A 23,606-nucleotide genomic window follows, 5' to 3' on the forward strand; every position below is an offset into this window, starting at 1 on the left:
ATCTAAGCAATAAATTTAAGTGTCGTCTGCAAACATATGTGTTTTACATTTTTGTATATTAATAATTATATCATTAATATATATTCTAAATAGCAATGGTCCTAATTTGGACCCCTGTGGTACAGCATGAGGTGTTATTTTCTCTTTGGAATGAGCATAATTTGTTTTAACATTTTACTTTCTCTTTTTTAAATAGTTTTTAAAGCATTTTAAAACTATTTCACTTACACTTATAATCTCTAGTTTCTTTAACATTATATTTCTGTCTATTTCGAAAGCTCTATTGAAATCTCTTTTAAAACCTAGTGTAATATCCAAGTGCATCTGTCTGTCTTCGTCTTCCGTTTATTTGGCTTAGTTTGTATTTTGAACTGTAATTAGTTTTAGAACTTTCATTAGATTTGGATTTGAACAGCAAATGAACGTTTCGCAACTGTCAAATTGAGTTTCATAGATATTTTAAAGCAGCATATAATTTTATCAGTTGAAATATATTTTCGCTAGTAAATATATATATCTACTGGTAAAAATGTATTTGGACTTCTCAAGTCAAAATATAACTTTACTGAAAAATATACATTCACTGTAACTTTGTACATCGCATGTAAATAAATAATGATAATTTTGTAAATGTATATATTATTACGTCTGGATAAGCTTAAATTATATAATTTTATTTGCTCCTGCCAGATAAATTATATTTCCACTGGTATATATTTATATCGGTGAAAATGTATTTCGATATGATTTCACTGAAATAACATATTTTCGGGATAGATTTAAAACTGTTCTTTTGGATTTTCTTTGATGGATAACCCGAGAATTTATGGTTTAGAATCAGAGATTTCAGTTTTTTCTGGAAGGGGAGCAAAATTTGGCCAGTCAGTGGTCGTTTTTTTAATATTTCGATTTCATTAAAATAGTATTTCAATAAATGACATGCATTTTTCTGGACAAATTCAGAGGGGGGGGGGAGCAAATGACTATGACCTGCCCCCTCCCCTCCAAATGACATCCCTGAGCGATGACTTGTCCACAATGAGTGTTTTTATTTTTTACACTCGCATTTCTCAGCTTAGATAGGTTTTTTTTTACATACATACATATGTATTTGTTATTTAGGTACATATATATTTGTTTTACAGTTCTATTTTTAACTAAGAATTTTTGCAAGGACCGTACTTATATTACCTTTTAATGCGAGAAATAAAAAGGATATTAGCAAATAAATCATTTATATCTTACTTTTAACCAAGAGGCTTAAATTCAGATTTATTTATTGTATAGAGGAAAAATTGGTACTCTTCCGTTAATATAAAAAACAACAAGTATGAAGCAATTCCTATGAAAGGAAAAACTAAAGGATAATATATTTATAATATATGCAAAATGTCCTATATAAAAACTTGTTTTTATTACGACAGATGGTATAGCTTGCATTGTGCAGGTAAAATAATAATTTGGGAATTTATTATTTTACCTGCACAATGCAATCACTGTATAATCCATTAACAAGTTTTATGCGCGAAATTATTGAATTTGGATGATTTTATGAAAGTTATAATTAAATTAAATTATATTCTCTGAATGCGCTTCAGAGAATAAAACTAAAATTGTTTTGTAAAAGGAGCATAATAAAATTTGAAGTTTCTTATAAATATGAATGAAAATAATATCCAAAGCCTAGCTCAAACCATCGCAATGGTTTTTTAATGGATCCGGGGAATTCCGAATTACAGTTGATTGAATTGCAAAATGACGTTTCGTTGTCACCATTGAAATATTCTGTTATATGAAAAGTACTGAATCCAAAAAATACTCATATTTAAAGGACGTTTATCTTCGAGTTTAATCATGTTCTAGAAGCACATTTTTAAGTGGATCTTTATTTTGTTTTACTAGAAGTCTAAAGTCATTAAATTAAGATAAAAAGTAACTTTTGCTATTTTAATTTCATAGCTAAAACCTTTTTACCTAAAAGTTGTGTTCGCAGAATATGTTGTCCTGGCTTTCTCGATCCGGAATTTTATCTCTGGCGTGTCTTCAAAATAAATAATTACATTTTCTATTACAGTTTCGTCTACGTGGCAAGTTAAGTAGAGTGAAAATATTGCATTTATAATTATATAATCATAAACACATTATTATTTACAGATCGATTTGGATTTGAATCCATCCAATATTGTATGTAGAGTTTACTTCATTAAAAATAATGACTACTAATGTATATATATACATAGGTATATAATTTAATAATAGGTCTTACGTCATCGGTGATAAATTTTAGCTTGAATGAAACTTTTCAGTTCGATGAAGAAAACTACGTCAGAATCGATTTGACCAATCTCGAGGTTTGAGGTAAAAGATAGAGAGATAGGATTAAAATTTGCATTTTATATACAATACATAGATATTTTGCTTTTGTTATTTTTGCACCCGTTTCAAAACACGCAGTTATGACCGAACTCATATACGGTATGTCTAAATTTATTATTTGCACCGTAAACATGTTAAAAACATCGCAATATTGCAAAACGCTGTGTCAATATAAATGTAATATTTTTCAGCTTTCAATATTTTTGGCGATACTTTTTCGATAATCTCATAAATCTTAACGGGACCGTCTCCATACTTTTTATTCGTGTTTATATTGTCCTGTTCTTATATATCAGGGTGGCCAAAAACATTATAGGCGGATATTTAAATAAAAATAATTAATGTATTTTAATCGCGCATCCAATTAAACTTAATTTTCAAATATAATTGCAATAAAGTAAAATATTGAAAACTTTTTAGCTGCGCGGCCAAATGCGTGTCTCTACTTCGCGAAAAAATAGTTTTTTGCAAAATGTCATATAAATATAAGTATAATATCATACATTTTTTCACTGCTTATCTAGATTTTCTAGATTTTTTAATCTACATCTGCAGTCTGAGTTTGTTACCGACACTTGTGTAGTATGGTGTTTTTAATTACATTAATACATTAATATAATTATCATAATTTAATCAAAAGCAAATAGGCCGCGCAGAAATAATTTTTTTAAATTGTGCATTAAAAATTAATATGACTGCGCAATCATTTTTACAATTTTGTTTGAAATACTGTCACAAGTTCTTAATGCAAACCTTCACGCTCGACAGTGGTGTGCCGCGTGTACTTCTCGCCGAAGTAGTTCTTGAACTTCTCAAATCAAATAAAATTATATTGGCCGAAATACAAAATATCTCCGAACTGCGTTCTTTTCCATGAACTGAACTTTGATCTTGGACAAACGCCAACAAGGTTAAGGCGACTGTATCGATTTCAGCGCTCGCGAAATTTCCCACACCCATTCAAGCCTAATTGTCTTTGCCTAAGTGAAAGTTGCCAATTTTTGACTATCGGTTCTATGTTACAAATAAAAAGATGTGATGACGTAACAAATGCAGATAAATACTATTATATATCGTGGATGTAATGCAGTCACAGAGTATATCATATAAAGTAAAATAAGTTTTACTAAAAAAAATTAAAAAGTTCTCACTACGCGGTCAATTTAATGCATCATTTTTTTTAAAGAAGCTGAGAACTTCATGATTATTTGGTAAAATTATCAGTATGTATGATAGTGATTTGTGATTGCGAATCTTTTATACTGGTCCTTCGAGGAAGCTTGGACGAGTGGAAACGATGGCTAAGTTAGAGTCAATCGCGTTAGTGTTTGGCTCCACCTCTAATTCATCCATTTGTAAAAGCTCAACTTTATGGATGATAATTAAAATGATACGTACGACAATGCTTACTTAGTCAATTAGAAAAGAGTTTTTATGGTTTTTGGATAATTGATGACTTTCTAAAATTTGCGTGGGTAGTGTATTCTCGGGTATTCTGAAAAGCTGATTTTACTAATGTTTTGTTAAGGTAAACCTTTATCGTTTGCAGCTTTCGAAATGCCATTGTTAAACCTCCTATAGAATCAATAAAGATTTATAGAGCTATCCTAAAGTGGTAGTGTATATTTGTAGGAAAATATCTGGTAGTCTAAAGGTTACGAATGAAAAAGCAGGGTGAAACGAAGACTTATCTTCTCTTGGCGCAGAAATTCGAAAAATTTCAACTTTGTACTTACTTCACTTAATAAAATGAACTTCTTTCACAAATAGAAGCTAAATTTGTGACATAACCGCAAAAACTTGACATTGCCGGAAAAAGCCTGTAACAGTTTGACCAATAAATGCTATTTCTTTAAAATAAGCAAGAGTATTAAATATATCTTCAATTTAGAGTAATTCAATAAGCAAGTTTTGTGTATAGATGCCGTATGTTTAACTTTGTAGTACTAGTAAAACACTTTTTTATTTATTAAATTTAACTCCTACGTAAGATTATACGTAATTTCACAACAGCGTCCGTGCAGTATTTATATAGCCAGTAGTAATACAAGTATGACCATGCGAGAGTTTTCAGTTCGGCTTTGGGCATCTTTTGACCATAACTACATTTGTAACTGGCATAGCCCAAATAAGTCAGAACACTAGATTTCATGTTGACAGTACTTTTCAATTATACATGAAGGTGTTTTTTTAAATACGTTTATTGCAATAATATAAATAATTCTACAAGCATACTAATTATATATATATATATATATATATATATATATATATATATATATATATATATATATATATATATATATATATATATATATATATATATATATATATATATATATATATATATATATATATATATATATATATATATATATATATATATATATATATATATATATATATATATATATATATATATATATTATACATGTTACTGGTTTACCATTATAATCATTTTCATGTTTACAATTTGTTATTAGATAAAATTTAATAAAAAATAAGAATATAAAATAAAACATTTGGGGTTGTAATTTAAGGAAAAAAGCTAAAAAACTTTTATAACATTGGAATTTAGAACAGTCTTAATCTCTTCAATACACAAATTAATATTACAATATCCTTCTCATTGTTTTGCATTATTTGTTTCTATAAATACTACATATTTCTTTATTACGCGCTTACCATACGCCTTCTAGTGAAATCATAAACTTATAAACATGATCACTTTTAAGGACCGGGAGGAAGAATTGATTGAACGAAAGACTAGTAAATGAATAAACGTTGTGTTGTCTGACTTCACTTACTCTCTCTCATCGTGCGCAAGTATCTGTCTGTTTATTTCATCCCTTTGTGCATATTGTTATATATTATATTATTTGTTTATAAGATCAATGCCCTTCGTACGAGTTTTGATCCAGCATAGTTATTTTTAGAATGTAAGACGACGCGATTGGCCCTTTTTGTGATGCTGTAGTACTAATTAGCATAATGAATAAAAAACAAATTTTAGCTAATAAGAAGAAAATAATCCAAACACATTATAATTACATAATCGCAAACAAATCTCCTTTGGGCAGTTTTCTTTGGTTTTGTTCCAACAAGACTATTACTTTCTAATGATGTAGAAGAAAAAGATTGGTAGTTAGCGATACATGCGCGTAAGAATATTCGTTGTCTCGCTTGTTCTTGTTAAAGTGGCAATGCTCATTTCAAGGTTTTTCGTTTGTGTCACATCCGGATAGCCGGATGCCATTTTTTATCCAAAACACACGCACGCTGAACTAACACAATCATACTATAAGAGTTAACAACCAGTTACTGTGCTATCACATATATATTATTTTTTTATTTATTTTGTGCGAAATGCGCCGAAATACTTATTTTTTTATAGAAAAATAAATATTTCGGCCCATTTCGCATAAAAAATATATAAAATAATACATATGTAATATCTCAGTAACTGGTTGTCAACTCTTATAGTATGATTGTGTTAGTTTAACGTGCGTGTGTTTTGGATAAAAAGTTGAAGCTGTGATGTTCACAGTACTACATACAGGGTAGAGCCGTAGCGTGGAGGGGGCAGAGGGAAACATATTCCCCCGGACGCTAACAGGCCCGCCTCTAATATGCTTTACTTCATATTACGGATTAAATTTTTCAATATTCAATAACCGATAATTCGTAAAGCCATTTATGTACAAAGGAAAGGGCTTGCAAAAAACATATGTTTTTATGTACCAAATCGTCACAAAAATACCCTAACCCAGTTATCAGCTACTTTCAGGTACTTCATTTACATTTTATGACGCTGTACATTTCTGAGAAGAGTGAGAAGGTCACTTTGTTTACAAGACGGTTGAATGACGCGAAACGAAAAAATGTAATGTGAGAATTCCCGCTATCTGAACTACACTTAAAATGTTGATTATTATTGAAAAATTTTATAATTAATATTTATTATAAATGTAAATAAGCACAAAGAGCGAGGTAACACCATTCGCCATGCCTATTTACAGAAATGGCGGTATTATTTAAAATTTTCACTCCTATTAATTGATCAATATAAAAAAGATAGCAATGATTTTAATTTCTATAAATTTGTTTAAAATATAAAAAGGAGTAACGATAAGTATATCGATCGTATATCCGAATCGTGTGCTTTAGAGCTAATAGTAGGGGTGTAAACCCAAACTTGCCATCTTTTTCTCAATTATAAAAAATGACGAAATGGATAGCTCTTGAACTGACTCTGTTAACGCAAATAGAGTATAGCTACGGCACTGTATATAACATATTATTTTTTTCCTACATGTGCACCAAGATTTTCTTTGACCTCTGCTTTATTTTTCGGCGCACAATGGACGTAATTTACGATAGTCTAATCTTTTAGTTATCGTTTTAACTTCTTGACAATGTAATTATTTATGCTTTAAACCCATGATACAATTTATGCTTGGGTTTTACAGATTGGGCAACTGAAAACCCTGGTGGAAACCAGAATGTTGACAGTCGTGTAAAAATATCGCTTTTATGTTTACTAGCATCGTATTATCAGTTTACGAATATTTATTGTATTGTAAATTAGCGTTGGACTGGAATTCAAAATATTTTGGTCGATAACGTCATCCAAGAATGCGGTAGTCTTTGAATGTTTAGCACAGTTACGAAAAATGTCATATATGTGTAATTACCTCATAGATATAATTGTTATTAAACGTGACTTTTTTTAAATATAATGTTTTATAGAATCAACAATTTGAAAAAGAAATTGCAGTGTATTGAAATATTGTATTGGCTGAAAACTTGATAATAAAGTTATCTGAGATATTATAAAAATTGATGAAAAGTGCTTAGAGTGAGGAAAAGTCCAGGTTGATCCAAAAGGTTCGTAGCAGGCAGTTGGGATCAATGTAGAGTAGTAGTTGTAAGTAGTTGCAGTGGCAAAGTTGTAAAATGGCGAGTCTCTCTGGTCGTTGATAGCTGCTGATCATTTCGTGGCGCTGGTTTGAGTCATTCGCTCTCTTTAAGTCTGAGTCGAGGGCTGGTGTGATCGAGTCTCAGTTTTTTTATACGTTTTTTCGCAATTGCTTGAGCGGATGGGAGTTGGGAAAAAATGCTTATTTAAACTAATGACCATATTGTTTAGCTCCGCCAATGACTTTCCTAATGAAGCAAGAGTATGTCTCCCGGGTAACATTTAGAAGCGAAACCATTGTGGTCGCTTCCCGATGCGCGCGAGACAATGCGTATTGTTAAGTAGTTTTGTTAATGTTATTAACATTTTCGATAGTGGTTTTAATGAGTGTGGCCATTTTGAGTTAAAATACTTGGGTGTTTCTCATGTGATGTTTCTCTCGTGTTTCTGTTTGATAAAGTACCGTTGTTTGATTGCCAATTAAAAATTCAGTAGTTTATTCGTTTTCCTTAGGTTAACCTCCTTTATTTAAACATTCTTACTGAATGAAATTTTAGTGACATTGTTTTTGTTGGCAAGAGATGAAAATATTCGTTTCGCGACGCTTATGAGTTAAAAGCGGGAGACGAGGATGAATTTTTTTGTTCGTTTCGTTCATCTACGCCCATTTGTTGTGTAAATATTTACTATTAGGAGCAGGAATCTATTTAGCTTGATTTTATAAAAAAACACAAAGTCGAATAATACACATATGGTAATATGTATATGTGGTAAATTGCAATACGATAACATCCTTATAAAAACAGTAATCTATAAGAAACCATATAGGAAAAACTGACCAATGCTAGTGTGGTTAATGAATAATTTTTATGATTTATTAATATTATTAATAATAATTTAATAATTTTTTAAGGTATTTAAAGCAGTCACGTTTTTCTTTAGACATACAATTTGTTACTTCTTGTTTCTCAAGACTGCTGTTGCGCCGTAACTGATTTATAAAACGAGTAACCTAATAGGACTACGAACGGACTATGAACGGTCGCTTCAATTAAATAATGGGATTTATAGGATTGACCGGATCCATCGTCAAAGCAATTATCTAATATATAAAATGTCCCCGAGTAAAGTGTTCTCGGGAAATCCTAGTGAACTGTTCTGATATGTAAATAAAACACTACTCATATTTAAGGGATAAATATTTATTAAAACATATAATTAAACATCGAAGGCGGTAGAGCAGTTACTGTCCTAATTACTTATCATATACACGTGCTCTTAATTTTTGGCCATGTGATTAGTCGGTCGCACGGAGGGATGTATCGCTATATATAAATATACAGTTTGTTCTTCTCTTAAGTACGATAGTCAAGGCCGGATTTATCTATAGGCTGAAACCTAGGGCCTCCAGCCGAGATGAATAATCAAAATAATTTGATCTCTAGATGACATTTTTACATGCTTATATCAATCAGTATAGAAATTCATGGTAAAGAAAGTTAAGGACGTAATTATTGTTAGCAGGGACGTCATTTAAGGGGGCCAGATGGTGGCATTTCCCCCCATTGAATTTGGCCAGAAAAATACATGTCATTTAATGAAATACTATAAATCCTAATGAAATCGAAATAATACTAAAAACGGGGCAACTTTTGCCACGCTCTCTGAAAAAAGCTGAAATGCCGTCCCTTATTTTAAACAAGAAATTCTCAAGTTGTATTTAAAAAAAAAATAAAAAAAACAGTTTCGAATCTAAACCGAAAATATTTTTTTTAAATATGTCATTTCAGTGAAATCAAAGTGGAATACATTTTCACTGGTAGACATATATTTTTAGCAGTGAAAATATAATTTATCTGACAGATGTTAGTAAAATTTATGATTTGAACTATTCATTATTTATTTACATGCGATGTACAAATGTTACAAGTAAATAAATCGTGTCGGAGCCGATGCAGTGGGAACGAACGGTAACGAGCGTTCCTACTTGTTCTAAAGAGTGGAAAATCCTTGTTAGCTAAGGTAACTTGTTGCAAAAGACAACAACTTTTTGATTACCACCCCAAAAAATGACAGATCTGGTTTGTTTGTGCTTCATTATTGGACCGAAGTTCAAGAAGTGCCTCTGCCAATCCTTGAGACTCTTCTGATAAATCAGTAATTTCAGGATCTACAATCCAACTGACATTATGTGAATCAAGATCTGGAAAGTAATCTAATCTTTGAGTTTGGTAAGACTTTATAACAGTTTCCTTCATATTGTCATAAGTAATATTTTCAAAATCTTTTAAAAACATAGATAGTAACTTTGATAAAAACGCTGAAATATTTTCTCTGGCTGAAATTATATTTATGTTTTTTCTTGCAATTATTTGTCTAATGCGTTCACATACGCAAATATATTAGTTAAATATGCAGCACGTACAATCCAGGAAGTGTTTGTAAACTTATGTGCAACAACATTTTTTTGATCAATCATGACAATTTCAAGTTTAGTTTTGAGAGCCCACACTCGGCTCAGAACATTTGTCTCATTTCTGTATGATAAAGTAGTTCTGTATATTCAGCCTCACTGCCTGTAAATAATTTACGAAAAAGTCCTTTGATGTCCAACAATGACAGCCTTGATGACTTCCAGTGAAGGTTCCAAATGTTTAACAAGCAATAACCGGCGATGAATCATACGGTAATTAATTTAAATTTTTGGATTATTTTCTCTCACGAACCCGAAAATCCACTAGCATGACCTCACTTAGATACAGTAATGCAGTCTTTCCACTTTAAATAAACATTATTAAAGAACTTTATTGTAGACATCAATTCCAAGAGATTGCAACTCGAGAGGAGAACAAAACAATAATTCCTCTACAATTGCATGTAAACGTTGTAGCGAATAAATGCTGGGAATTAAAGAATCTAGCTGAATAGCAAAATATCCACCTTTCTTTTATTGAAAAATAATTTCTGACCAAAAGTTAACTCTGCCGCTTTTAATGCTGCTGGTTTAATCAAATCGTCACCAATAGTATATGGTTTCTTATTCCGGGCAATCGACCAAGCCACTTCAAAGCTAGCTTTTGATGCTGAGCGTTGATCGAATGTAACTCTCATGTTGTTGTCCAGTCTTTGTCTTTTAACAGAAATTTACAAAGTATTCCCGCAGGTTGAAAGATAAACGTGGGTCAGTATTTTTAAATAGATAACACACTGTGGTTTCATTATTCTTCTGTCTTCTATTTGTGTAAACCCGTAATTGAGAAACTTTTCCTGGTTTACTCTTTTTCTTGATAGATAAAAAAAGTAATCAAAACAAATATAATCCTTCAGCACACGGTGAAGTAAAAGAAACATCCGCGTGTACAATATATGTAAGTCAGAAGTGTATAATTCTTGCTAACATTTTTTTCCAAATTCAAAAAAGTAGAAATTATTTTATTTTAATTTGCCATAAGAGCTAAGGAAAAAAATATATATAAAAGTTAATTGTAAATTGAAGTGTATTGGCAATTGGTTCCAGTATTTAGACTTAAATAGGGATTTGGGGTAATTTACCCCGTTTAACCGACCACTGGCCTAGAGCCCCTTTTCATCTAAATACGTCTCCGACAGTAGTCGAAATATTTATTTTATCACCCCTTTCACTATTATTGTAGTTATATACAGTAGATCCCCCAATAACACGGTGAATTTGGAACGTGTTATTTGGGTGCGTGTAGTTGGGGGTCTAGAAAATACTCGTAATATTTTTTGCAATACATACGTACGAATCAGCCATGTGTGCTGAAATATCCTCCCTTTGGCTTGCTCACACATAAAGTAACGGGTATCCAAATAGCACGTCTCCAATTTACCGTGTTATTAGGGGGTCTACTGTATGTTCTATTTATTATAATCCTTGCCTTGCTCTGTGTTATTTCCAATTTTCTTTATTTCTAAAATAAAAACTGTTTTATATGTTCATATGTTATATATAGCCCAAAACTTGTACGTTAATAATAAATATAAACATTATTTTAATAAAAGTGTTTATCACAATACAGTAGCATACAATTTCATCTACACTACTCAAGAAGAAATGGTTGAGGCATGGAAGGGACGACGTGCTTTTCTCAGGGATAGCCAGAAAACTACCATTCAATCATTCCGTCAGGAAATTCTACCGAACTACTATTTCACTTCTGACTAAGAATAACGAGAGATCACTCAGCCACTCAAACCAAGAGAAGGTACACCGAGTTTAACGAAACAACCCTTAGGAGACCAAGGAGAGCATTCGGTTTGAGAATAGATATGTGTATATACATACATACATATTTATCATGATTAAGCATACATAGTGAAACAGAAGTTTTCAATTGTGTAAGTCACGTCGTTTTGTTACTATAACAAATTAAAGCAAAATCAAAATCGAGATAGTGAATTTTTATATGTGATTGATAAGCTAACATTTGTATGAACCGTTGTTTCAATTAAATAATAGAATTTAAGGATTGACTTCAAAGCAATTATGTATTCTAAGCATCGTACCCGCGGGAAATCCCAGTGAAATGTTTTAAGGAAAATTGTCTATAATAATTATTTGTATTTTATATCTAAAAATGTTCAATGTGAATAAAATTTGAAAGAAATGTATTTATTAACAATATTGACACAAATTCAAGGCGGTATAGCAAATACTTTCCTAATTACATGGCATTTATGTATACTTTGTGGTTCGAAAATACGTTATATTTTAATATTACTCAATTTAATTCAGTAAAATATTCTCGTATTTTAAAGAGTACAAAAAATATAGTACAAGTTACAATTTGAAAAAAATCTTTAGATCTAGGTTATATTTTATAAAAATATATGGTAAATTAGAGTATTTTTAAATTTAAAACTGACAATAATAAATTTTACTTACTTTTTTGCAAGGTTTTAGAATTGTAATTAAAAAATGTCAACGTGCATCTCGTACACAATGTAAAAAAACTATAGAACCATTGGATATAATATAAAAAAATATTAATTAAAATTAACAAAACTATAGAATAACTTTTTTATACATTTATGTATAAAAATAATTATTCTTGAGAGAAAAAGTTTTATATAGAGCTATTTTAACATTACAATAAAGGCAGTTTGTAGTAATTATTTGTCTTAAAATTACTTAAACAGAGGAACAGATCAAGATAAAATAGTTTCAATGAAAAACTTAAAATGCTAATCTCGCAAATATCACATTAACGACATAGAACACTTACACTTACAAAATTAACAATATAAAAATGTATAGAGTGTTACGACTTAAGAGTACGTATAAGCGAGTTACGTTAGAGAACAAACGCAAAAGATATATTTAATAAGGTTTGTATGCAGATTTGGATTCATGAGGAGCTGTGGCGCCCTGCATCGGAGGAATGAATCCGAGCTCCTCTGCCTGCGGTTGCATTCCTCGTCTTTCTTCTTCAGTTAGGAATTGGTAGAAGCTCAACACACAGATGAATATATAAGTGGCAAATGCTGAAAACGAACAAAAGAGTGAGTTTGGACGGTGATAACAATAAATCAGCGATTTAATTACCTATGTATAATGCACCAATGCCGAGGATTATGGCGCCGACGACAGCTATTTCGTATACGAAACATAATATGGCTATGATAAGGATCAATAGGGATACGACAGTGAGGGAGATTCCGCCCATTATAAGCCAGGGTAGCACGAATACACGGTTATTCTGAAACAATAGAAAATCAATATTTTTAATTTTTAGATTAAATTAAGACCATCGTGGCCTAACAGGTTACCCTAATGCGCCACGATGGTCGAAAACAAATTTTAAATTTATAAAACATAAAAAAACGTATACAGGCTGCCCTCGACTTTCGCACAATTCGCACATTTTCTTAAAAAAAATATTATAAACATGAGTGAGAAACGGAAAAACTTCAGTGTTGATACGAACAAAAAGAAATCAAGGAATCATAAACTTAACACGATTCGAGACAAAGATGGAAATTATTAGACGTTCTGACCAACATCAAAAAATGTCCCTCTGAGTATTTCAATTATTCAAGCAAAAGCTCTTAGTTTGCACAAAGATTGGAAGGATAGATTAAAAAAAAGATTTTATCACAGTTTTTTAAGCAAGTAACGGTTGGTTTTACAATTTTAAAATGAGGTATTCTTTTCATAATATTAAATTTACTGGAGAATCGGCTGATGCGGATAGATGCTGCAAAAGAATATATTTACTAATTATCCAAAATTATTGAAGATGGAGAATATTCCTCTAGCCAAATATTTAATGTAGATGAGACATGTTTATTTTGGAAAACTCTTTAGCAATGAAAAATATGAATGAAGCCTTCACGCACCTTGACAAATTTTTAAATATTATGGAATATTGTGATCCCAATGGAGAATGCACATCTCAAGTGCGTAGGGCGATCAATAAATACATTGCATGTTATAAAATACTATATGAAGAAAAGAAAAAGAATAGTGGAAAACAGTTAACATTAAATAAGTCAATATGTAATGCCAGCGTATTAAGGAGCCGGATGTCCACAGCTATAGGCGAGTCGGCAAGTGCGATGTCCTAGCCCTAACGGTCATCAAAAGAGGTGTCGATCGTGATTCTCGAAAATGTTCCGGAACCCAAAACTGGAATTCCTCGAGAATAGCTGGATTGTCGACAGCACCTTTTAGTAATTTGAAAAAAATGCTTAGCGACATACAGCTTTCTGCGAGAACTCAGCGAATCATATCCCAACGCTCCTAAAAGAAAGGCGCTGGGATATAAGTACGGATAATAACCAAATGTCCTTTTGTAAAGGTATCTTAAATACCTTTTCTGAATTTTTTCCACTAAAAGGGAATATTTGGCTATTCCGGGATTCCAAATTATAGATCCCGATTCAAGAATGCTACGAACTAAGGTGTCATAGAGGATGCGAATAACTGACGGACCGTCAAAGTGAAAGGCATTCCTCATAACAAAGCCGAGCATCTTGGAAGATTTATCACAGACGTCGTGTATGTGTAGAGAGAACCTCCATTTGCTCTCGAAAGTGATTCCAAGATCTTTAGTGGAAGTTTCTCTAGTTAAAATGTTACCACCGAGATGGTAGAAATAAGCTGATAGCGAATGAGATCGAGAAAATGACACAGTATGGCACTTTCCGACACTAAAGGGCAGACGGTTAACGGAAGCCCATCTCCACAGAGAGTCTAAATCACTTTGTAGAGAGAAAGAGTCCACAACAGATTGAATGCATTTATATAATTTTAAATCATCTGCGTACAGAAGAAAACTTGAATTTTTAATTGCTGTATTTATGTCATTAATAAATAACACAAAAAGCAGAGGTCCTAGATTGGATCCTTGAGGAACCCCCGAAGGGGTAAAATATTCTTTTGACAATCGGCCACCATAGATTACAAACTATCTACGATTGCTTAAATAACTCGAGAATAACCGAGTTAAATTATCCGAGCAACCGAGGTTCGACAATATTTTTAATAATAACCTATGACAAACTTTGTCAAAGGCTTTCTCAAAATCTGTATACACGACGTCTACATGAATTCCTGTATCGAAAGAAGTTGTCACCGTTTTGGTGAACGACAGAAGGTTAGTAACAGTGGAACGGGCAGGACGAAACCCGTGCTGTTGGCCTAGCAAAACTTGCCGAAAGTGATTATATATATTTATGAATAATTATTTCAAATAATTTAGCAGGAGCTGACAACACTGCGACTGGTCTATAATTCTTTATACATAATTTGTCACCCTTTTTATGAACAGAGGTGACTTTTGTGCATTTCCATAGATCAGGAAATGATGATGTTTTGAGAATCAGATCATAAATACATTTTAGAGGAGCAGCAAGACTGACTTTGCAACCCTTCAAAATAAAATCGGGAATTAAATCAGGTCCAGAAGTCTTTAATTTATTAAATCCGTATTTAAGATCTGAGTGCTCAGTTTCTTTGATGGTCAGTACTGAAGACCAAGAACATGAAGAAGGAAGCGACTGAGCAAAAGGCGAAAAAGATTCCTCGAAAACAGAACGAAAATATTGCGCAAAACCGTCAGCAATATTTTGTGAACCGTTCAATGTTTTATCGTCGAGGTTCATCACTTTCGACGTCGACTGAGTAGCGCGTTTAGTGTTAATGATTTTCCAGAACGCTTTGGGATCATTAATTATTTGTTTTTGGCAACTTTTGTAATGATTGCGATGACAGGAAATTATCAAACACTTAACGCGTGCTCTTAAAGAACGAAATTCCTCGAGAGCAGATGGATGTCCCAATCTCTTCCATAACTTATGAAAGGCGTGCTTTCTTTTTAGCAATGAGATGATCTCATGAGAAAACCATCTAGGATATGACACGTCAAGCACTCGAGGGCGTTTTTGAATAAAGAGCTGGTCGAATGCACAGTAAAGAACCTCATAGAAGGCCACTAGGGAAGATTTAACATCAACGCACTCGCCCACTCGGCTCCAGTCCATACCTAAAAGTAAATTATTTAATAAACCAAAATCTACACAATTTCCAAACGACTATCCGAAATCATTCCGATCGCTCACGCATTCCAACTCTTTCGTAATTATGCCATTTTTGTTTATATTTAATTTTATCATTAGCGCCGGGTGATAATTATCTTCCGACACCAACGCGAATTCGCTCTTAATTACTATGCCATCATTTACATTTGTATAAATTAGATCTAATTTGTCACCAAAATTATTATTGACACAATTTATAATTATTTATTTAATTGATTCGGCAGAAAATATAACACGCATATAACGATTGAAGCTCGTTTCGTCTCGATGAGGATCCAGAGATGTTCTCCGTCAGCATCGAGATGCACAAGCCTATGCGCATCTTGAATTGAATTTGTGCAGACAGCCAAGAGCACACCTCCGCCTCTGCTGCATCGATCTCTTCTAAACACGGTGTATCTATCGTCAAAGAGTTCTGCGTTCAGCACGGAATCCGTCAGCCTTGTGTATCCATATGTTGGCTTTTATCTAATCATTATCTTTGTGGCAATTATCATGATGTAATATAATTAAAAACATAAAGACAGGTTTACCAAATGCGTAATAATTGCCTTTATACAAAATAGCTCAAGCATTTCATACCACATACATATATTTTTATCTACATGTTAGGGCAAACATGCACTCATATGGGATACACACCGATAAAATATGATGATACCCACATAAATTGTTCCAGCTCCTCATAGCTATCGCCGTAAACATTTTTGTGTTCGGCAAGCTCGTTGAGAAACTGGTCAGCTCATGTAAGGTGAGCGTTTTTAAGCGCTGACATCTTGGCCGCAATGGTCAAATCGCGATCAGGACTAGGATACTCTACAGCAACAATGTCGAGGATCGACAGATTGTCAACAGTAACCCACTCAAAGTGTTTTTTGAATACACGCTACACCGAGAATGCAATGAATTGTATTGCAACACTATTTACTCTCAAGAGTTAGCGTACATAAACAAATATATGCAGACTTTATGTGATCGCTGAGAAAAAGGTTATAAATAAAATTAAGAAATACATGTAGAGTAAGGCAATGGTTATAATAAATGAAATGTATATAGCCATAACGATAAGATACTAACCACGAGAGCAAAAAAAACAATACTGCCGTGTACTTTCACATACCGGTAAAGAAAATTTAAGAGCATGTGACGATCACATATTAAACGATGTTTTGTGTATTGACTTAAAAATAATTAGACTAGAATACAAATATATGGATACGATCTATACTCCCTTTTGTAAAGATATCTGGGAAGTTTCTTTTGAATATTCTCTAATAAGTAATTTACTTTGCTGGGAATCATTTAAATATTTATAATTTCATCACAGATTAAGTTTCCTAGATTTTTCTAATCTCACAGATAAATATTTAGGTTGATTGTCACTGATTTACAGACTTTAATTTCAGTCTGGTGTCTCACTACTTACACGTACACTACCGGTCAAAAGTTCAAGACCAAAACCTGCAACGATAGTCAAGAATCCACCCTTATTTATGTTAACTATTAAAAAAAATTGTTACCCAATTAAAGAATAGACTGTTTTCTGTAATAGCCATAATAATATTATGGGATGTTTTTTTAGACTCGCTCTTTCTTATTCTACACAAAGGGTCGTAAAAGAGACACGCATTATACTGTTAAATATGCAATGGCGAGCGTGGAACAATTCTTTTAACTTTTTTCTATGCATCCGGAATTATACAAATCACAATCTGGAGAATTTTAGCAAGTGCTACTTATAGGCAGACATTTAAACAAGCCAGGTTTTATTTTTCAACAAGACAACAATCCCAAACATTCTTCTAAATTGTACAGGTTTTTTTTACAAATAAAAAATTAGGAATATTAAACAATATAATTTGGCTGCACCAATCGCCAGATTTTAATTTAATTGAATTTTTAGGTGATGAGCTTGATCAGAAAATTCGACAGCACTCACTAAATTTACTAAAAGTCTTATAGGAACGACTATAAAGTGAGTGGAGTATCATGTTAGTCGCTACTTTCTATATTGTCAATATAGTGCACATATACTTGATCCTCTTCAAAGACATATGTCTTAAATGTTGCATTTTCAACAACACTACACTATATTAAATATTGTATATTTACCTTGTAAGCTCCGTATATAAGCAGAGCGTTTATCAGAATGCCGACTATGTTGTTACTTAAAGCGGACCAGTACATCGAGTTTATGACTGAAAACAGTTATTTGTTAATAAAATATTATATTGAAAAAATATAAAGAGATACTAACTTTTAGCTTTAGTCTCATGATCGACCTTTCCTCCTAGCATAGAATCATATTGATTTTCATTCGAAGATATGGAGAAGCAACTTAGGATTCCACCAATCTAAAACAAAACAAAAATCAGTCACAACAATCATTTCGAGGAATAGAAAAAAAGTTTCACTCACCAAACCCAGCCATCCCAAAATAAGAGCACCAGTCCTTAGGTTGGCGCAGCAGCAGCACTTGTCTAGGTACACCATCTTGATTGGCTAAGGATGAAAATGTCTGAAAAAAAAAATACCCAGGTTATAAAGATTAATTTTGTACGGTCGAAACATAGTAATTAATAAAGTATAAACTATGTAAGTTAATGATAATAGCATATATTGCATAGTAAACTGCTGCATAATTCAAAAAATATTGTTACACCCATCTTATCAGTTTACTGTGCTGTCCTTGATTTTATTATATTATGTATACAGTTACAGGAAAATATCAGAACATAAACTGGAAAACAACAAGAGATAATTTTAGATATATTTGTCAAACGGTTGTGTAGAAATTGATAAATAACGATAGCATAATTAAATTGCAGTCCATTGCAAATGGTGATTTAGTTATTATTTTAGTAAAGATTCCGTTGAATTTTTTAGCCTTGTGTTATGCTGTTGTACGCCAAGATAAATTTAACCCATGATCAAGTTCGCAAAAGACATTGACATATCATATCAGATTCCTCGTAAAAATAAGTAGAGTCCAACAGATTTTTAGAATAGCTTTGTCTTAATTTCCCGAGTATAATAATATGAATTTATAATTAGTTATATTATAATAACATTGCACAAGACTTTTGCCACAAAGATATGATTAATAGTTATATGTAAAATTACATGCTGATATCAGCTGTAGGATTAGTTTTTATACTTATGCTTTAACAAAATATATATTAAAAATAATTATAATAAATTTATGATTAAAAACATTTAATTAGTTTAAAGGAGTTTTGGGTACAATAAACTTATATTTAAATGTCAAGTCAATTAATTGATATCAATTAACAGTTTCAAAGCAGTTGCAAAGAAAACCTATGAACAAAGTATAAGTGCACAGATAACGAGCCCAAGATTTCAGATTTCATAGAATGACGACGTTGCAAATTTGACCAGTTTTTGAATCACCGTTATGCAGATAGTCGCAACAAGCAGAACTACGACGAGATGATCTTTAGAAGTCTAAGAATGCACCTCCTTCCCACTTCGACCAAGTCCATTTAAGCAGTCTAAATCTCAAGAGTTCAACCCGATCTTTGAGACGACTTGTATTAATTATTGCACAGATTATACGGGCAATTTCAAAATATTTGAAATAAAAATATATAAATTTTTATAAAAAACTTACATGAGTTTACTTTATATTTATTATATAGCAAAAAAAATAACTCAAATTATTGGAATAATATACGGATTACAAAATATTGTCACACGCCACACTTAAAATAATCTATTATGTTTTAGTCATACTGGACTGAATAATATTTTGATATTATATTAAATGTTTTTACGGTAAAAACGATTACCAGCTTTCTATATATATTAAAATTTCTGACTGACGGGTAATTGTCAATAAACGTCACCACTGGTGAATATATTGAAGAGTATATTAGAATTTGGGGGGGCTACAAGGCCATAGCCATATTGGAAAACAAGGAAAATAATTTAACACCTGTTGATGGTTTGTAATTTTCTATTTTTTTACTTTCTTTTCGTATGCATCGTTGAGGACGAAGCCGATAGCTGGAAGTGTCGATTTTTAAAAACTAGGATCAAAACCTCATTCTTTTCTTATCAATTTTATATTGGCAAGTTATCATTTTCTGAGTAGTTCTTTATCTCGTTCCGAGAAGCGGTAGTTCAATTCAGACGTAGAACTGGAATAAAACACTATGTATAATAAACATAGGATTCCAAAGTACGCTCTCTGCGTTTTGTAGAAACTTATTAGGGTGGTGATTTCATTACCGAGAGAAGTATAGAAGCGTCGAGGAGCAAGAAAGGGCAATAATATGATTCTAAAACTGTTTGTTTCAAACACTTATCCACTTGATCACTTGATGCATTGTTGCAATATATGTTACAAACGACAGTGATTGCATGATTTAAGCAGATCCAGTCTGCAGCGGCTGTAATTTGTGCATGATATGTCAAGGTTACTGTACAATACTATAAATATACGAGAGACTTGAATCATTATTGTAATCAATTTGGCTTTAGTTACGTGATATTTAAAATGTCTAGGAAAAGAGCCAGCCTAAAAGGTTTGATTGTATAAATTTTAGATTTATAAAAAATATCATTAAATCTAAGATAAACATAAAAATATTGCAGTGTTATTGGCAAAAAATCAACAAAAACACAGAACTGTGACATTCAGTCCCTCAATGGTCAGTCGAAAGGGTTCTATTCTCATTCTACAATGCGTGACTCTGCATCGTACAATTGACCCTACAAAGTTAAACGAGATGAACAATGAAATATTGCGCTATCCGCAAACATATTATATTATTACATATTTAAGCGACAATTGTTTACAGAGTTAGTTATTTAACTTTTATCAATTCTACAAATGTGCTTTATTAGCAAAAATGATTACAATGGTGCTTATTTAAATTAATAAAGATATCTTTTAACCAATACGAACGACGGGTAGATCCGATGGGTGGATCCGCCGGATGTCTGACGAGCAGATCCATGCGTGTGTGCTTGGCTTCTGATAACAGCGCAACAGATTTATAAAAAAATGATAACTTCTGAATTAAAAAACAAAAATGTATCAAATGTTTTGACTTGTATTGGTAAATATATTAAAATTATTTTATTGGTGGTTTTCATTCTGTGAGTCATATAAGATCAAAATTATAATTATAATTTTTTATTTCTAGATTTAAAAAACATTTACGTTACGTAAGAATGTCCATTTGCTGTTTAAATACAAACTTAACCTAAGCGAAAATTATAGCAATATAAGGTTTAATTTGTTTAGATTAGGTTTGGGTTTGAACAGGAAATGGACGTTTCGCATCTGTTAAATATGAGCAAGTATCAAGATTTGGCTTAAATAAAGCAATTAATAAGTTAATTTTTCGGTACTTTCCTGTTATCAATTTATACTAAAAAAATATTTATTCATTTTTTCGTACACAATTATAAATTACATTCTGATCAACTCTCTCTCGCACCTAATCTGTTTCAATTTTAAAAAATATCTATGTAGCTACATGATTATGTATTAAAAATCAAACGTGTTAGGTACGAACGAGCGGTAGCGAGTGAGCGTTGGACAGAACAGTACACTCCATAAACATAACAAAGCAGATTATTGGAGGAATTGTACGACGTCTGTTTCGGTGCATTTATTTATATACAATTTAAAATTATATTTTTTTAGTAGATTCGTTGACGAGAGTTATTCCAGGGGTGTTCACTGTTCTGATCAATGCTCACTCGCTACCGTTCGTTCGCACCCAGTCTGTTTAAATTTGTATTGATGTAACTACAGATTAGGTGCGAACATACGGCAGCGAGTGAATATCCCATTAACTTTTAAATTTGAACTTCTTTGTTCTCGAACAAAAAATTCCGTGATGACCTTTTTTAACTTCCGTAGCAGTTTATCCTCATCGAAGGAAAAATATGGCCTCTTCATCTTTTATTTTCAAAATCTGGTCTGCTCAACTTAGAAATGGTAATACATTATATAAATATGCATTAAAGGCCTTCTCAAACAGACAGCAAAGTAAAAGCGAACTGCAGGACGAGGGATGCGGAGACGCCAAAGTAAGACGACGACATTTTACAAAAATAAATGAACTTGAATTTCATGAAGACCGATTTTACTTACTTACTTTCGTATGTCTAATAAATAGTTTGTAACAATCACAACCGTCTGTCGCCGTCCATAAAAACTCATAATAATAATATAATACTTCGCAACGTGCTGTATGACGAGATTCAAAATAAAAACGCCTAGCTTTATTTTGTTTTATAATCTTAGGAGGGGGTTACCCGTTTATTTGAAAGAATGGCCTCGTTACGCCCATCGATGCATCTATACTCGATTCGACACATTACAACGTTACACTATAATGTTAACAATATCATTTCCGAGCTCGAAGAGGAAGGTCAACAGGGTGGTCGAGTAAATACAGGCTGCGATTCGACGCGCATGCGCAGCTTTTCGATAACTGTTGCTTTTCAAAACTGATCAAACTATCCAATAATAATAAGTAAGCACATTGAAGCGTCGGCTTTGACGATGGACGATGAACGATGAACGATTATGGTTGTTTTCGGGTAAATATGATAGGATGGAAGTAATCGTACTCACGCGGAAGGACGCGACGTTCCACTAGCGTAGTCACAGACAAACTAATCCGCCGAAGCGCGGACCCATATACGCTTTTTTTTATTTCTGCCCGGCCTTTGTCCTTTTTGACCGTCTCCTCCTCAAACCCTAACTACAATTGTAATAACCAATATTTATTTTGCATAAACAAAAGTTTAGAATGATTTCGGTATCGAGTCTTTTCGGTCCCCCCACCCCACCCCCACTCCGCATGCACGGCCAAGGACGGCCTGATTTTATTTTGCCACTCGAGACTGGGCCGCATTTCGTTTTTCTATAGTTTCAAATGACCGAATTACATCGGCGTTCATAAAACATTCGATAGCACATAACTAGAAATAATTTTTATTAGTATTTTTAATATTTAGAATTATAAAAAATGTTTTCGTATTTTAATATATGATGGCTAATTCCGAACACAATTTTCTATTTTCTTTCACACATGTCGCGTCAAATATTAATTCTGACAAAGTTTTGCTCCCCAATGTTTGATGAAAATTTCGCTGTAAAATGTACAGATCGTGGGTCGCAAAAAAAGTTTCGCGGGCCGCCAGTTGACAGTGCTGGTCTAGATAATAAATTTATATTCTTGAATAATTCTATAAATTGTTCTTTTACACACTCCTGCCTTTGTTGATACTTTGTCAATAATTTGATCAATAATTAGGTTGGGATTTTGCAAAATTTCACTTTTACACATATTTAAAATAATGTTTTTTTTCTAAAATATTTATGTTATTTCTTTTAGTCCGTTTTTTTGGAGGACTTTTAATAACGGTGTACGTAGAAGATATTTTTACACTTTAAAAAATTCTACAACCGTACGCACATGCCAATCGAACCTCGCGAACAACAAAACAATACTACTCTGTTAAAATAGTATTCGGGGGTGCATCCGTTCAAGTGAACAACCAATTAGAAAGCTTTCTTTGAAGAACACGTGATTGTCACGCGTTGAGCACTGTTTACATACGCTGACTATTCGAAAAAATGGAGCTGTAGTTTTAAATAAAAATAGATTTACAGTTGTAGAAGTGTGATTGATAGATTGGAATGGATGGATATTCAAGAAATACTGAAGATGAATGTTTTAGTATTGTTATTACTCTATTATTA

The 23,606-nt window shown here is 32.3% G+C and overlaps 1 protein-coding gene across 2 annotated transcripts; it reads right to left on the bottom strand.

Annotated features, from left to right (window-relative positions):
- Positions 1–11,911: 11,911 nt before the first annotated feature.
- LOC148235532 (uncharacterized) lies at positions 11,912–22,633 on the bottom strand. 2 transcript variants are annotated; one of them, XM_088184507.1, is made up of 6 exons: positions 22,473–22,633; positions 18,275–18,374; positions 18,114–18,210; positions 17,969–18,054; positions 12,861–13,014; positions 11,912–12,799 (listed from the first exon to the last, which is right to left on the bottom strand). In XM_088184507.1, the coding sequence occupies exons 2-6, from the start codon at positions 18,347–18,349 to the stop codon at positions 12,636–12,638; spliced, it is 576 nt and encodes a 191-aa protein (XP_088040633.1). In that variant the 5' UTR covers positions 18,350–18,374; positions 22,473–22,633; the 3' UTR covers positions 11,912–12,635. The 2 variants fall into 2 exon arrangements, with proteins under 2 accessions (XP_088040633.1, XP_088040634.1); XM_088184508.1 differs by having other exon boundaries at positions 22,469–22,607.
- Positions 22,634–23,606: the final 973 nt, after the last annotated feature.

This window comes from Plectrocnemia conspersa, unplaced genomic scaffold (genome assembly GCF_051122295.1).
Source record: "Plectrocnemia conspersa isolate PC_06_02 unplaced genomic scaffold, ASM5112229v1 ptg000004l, whole genome shotgun sequence".
Taxonomy (NCBI): Eukaryota; Metazoa; Arthropoda; class Insecta; order Trichoptera; family Polycentropodidae; genus Plectrocnemia; species Plectrocnemia conspersa.

Bases quoted from the DNA above. Each gene is read 5' to 3' on its own strand.
- LOC148235532 (XM_088184507.1), bottom strand. From the start codon at position 18,349: ATGGTGTACCTAGACAAGTGCTGCTGCTGCGCCAACCTAAGGACTGGT. The intron at 18,055-18,113 runs GTTAGTATCTCT...AACTGTTTTCAG, and splicing joins TCATGAGACTAAAGCTAAAA to TCATAAACTCGATGTACTGG. The intron at 13,015-17,968 runs GTAAATATACAA...CTATTGTTTCAG, and splicing joins TTATATACGGAGCTTACAAG to AATAACCGTGTATTCGTGCT.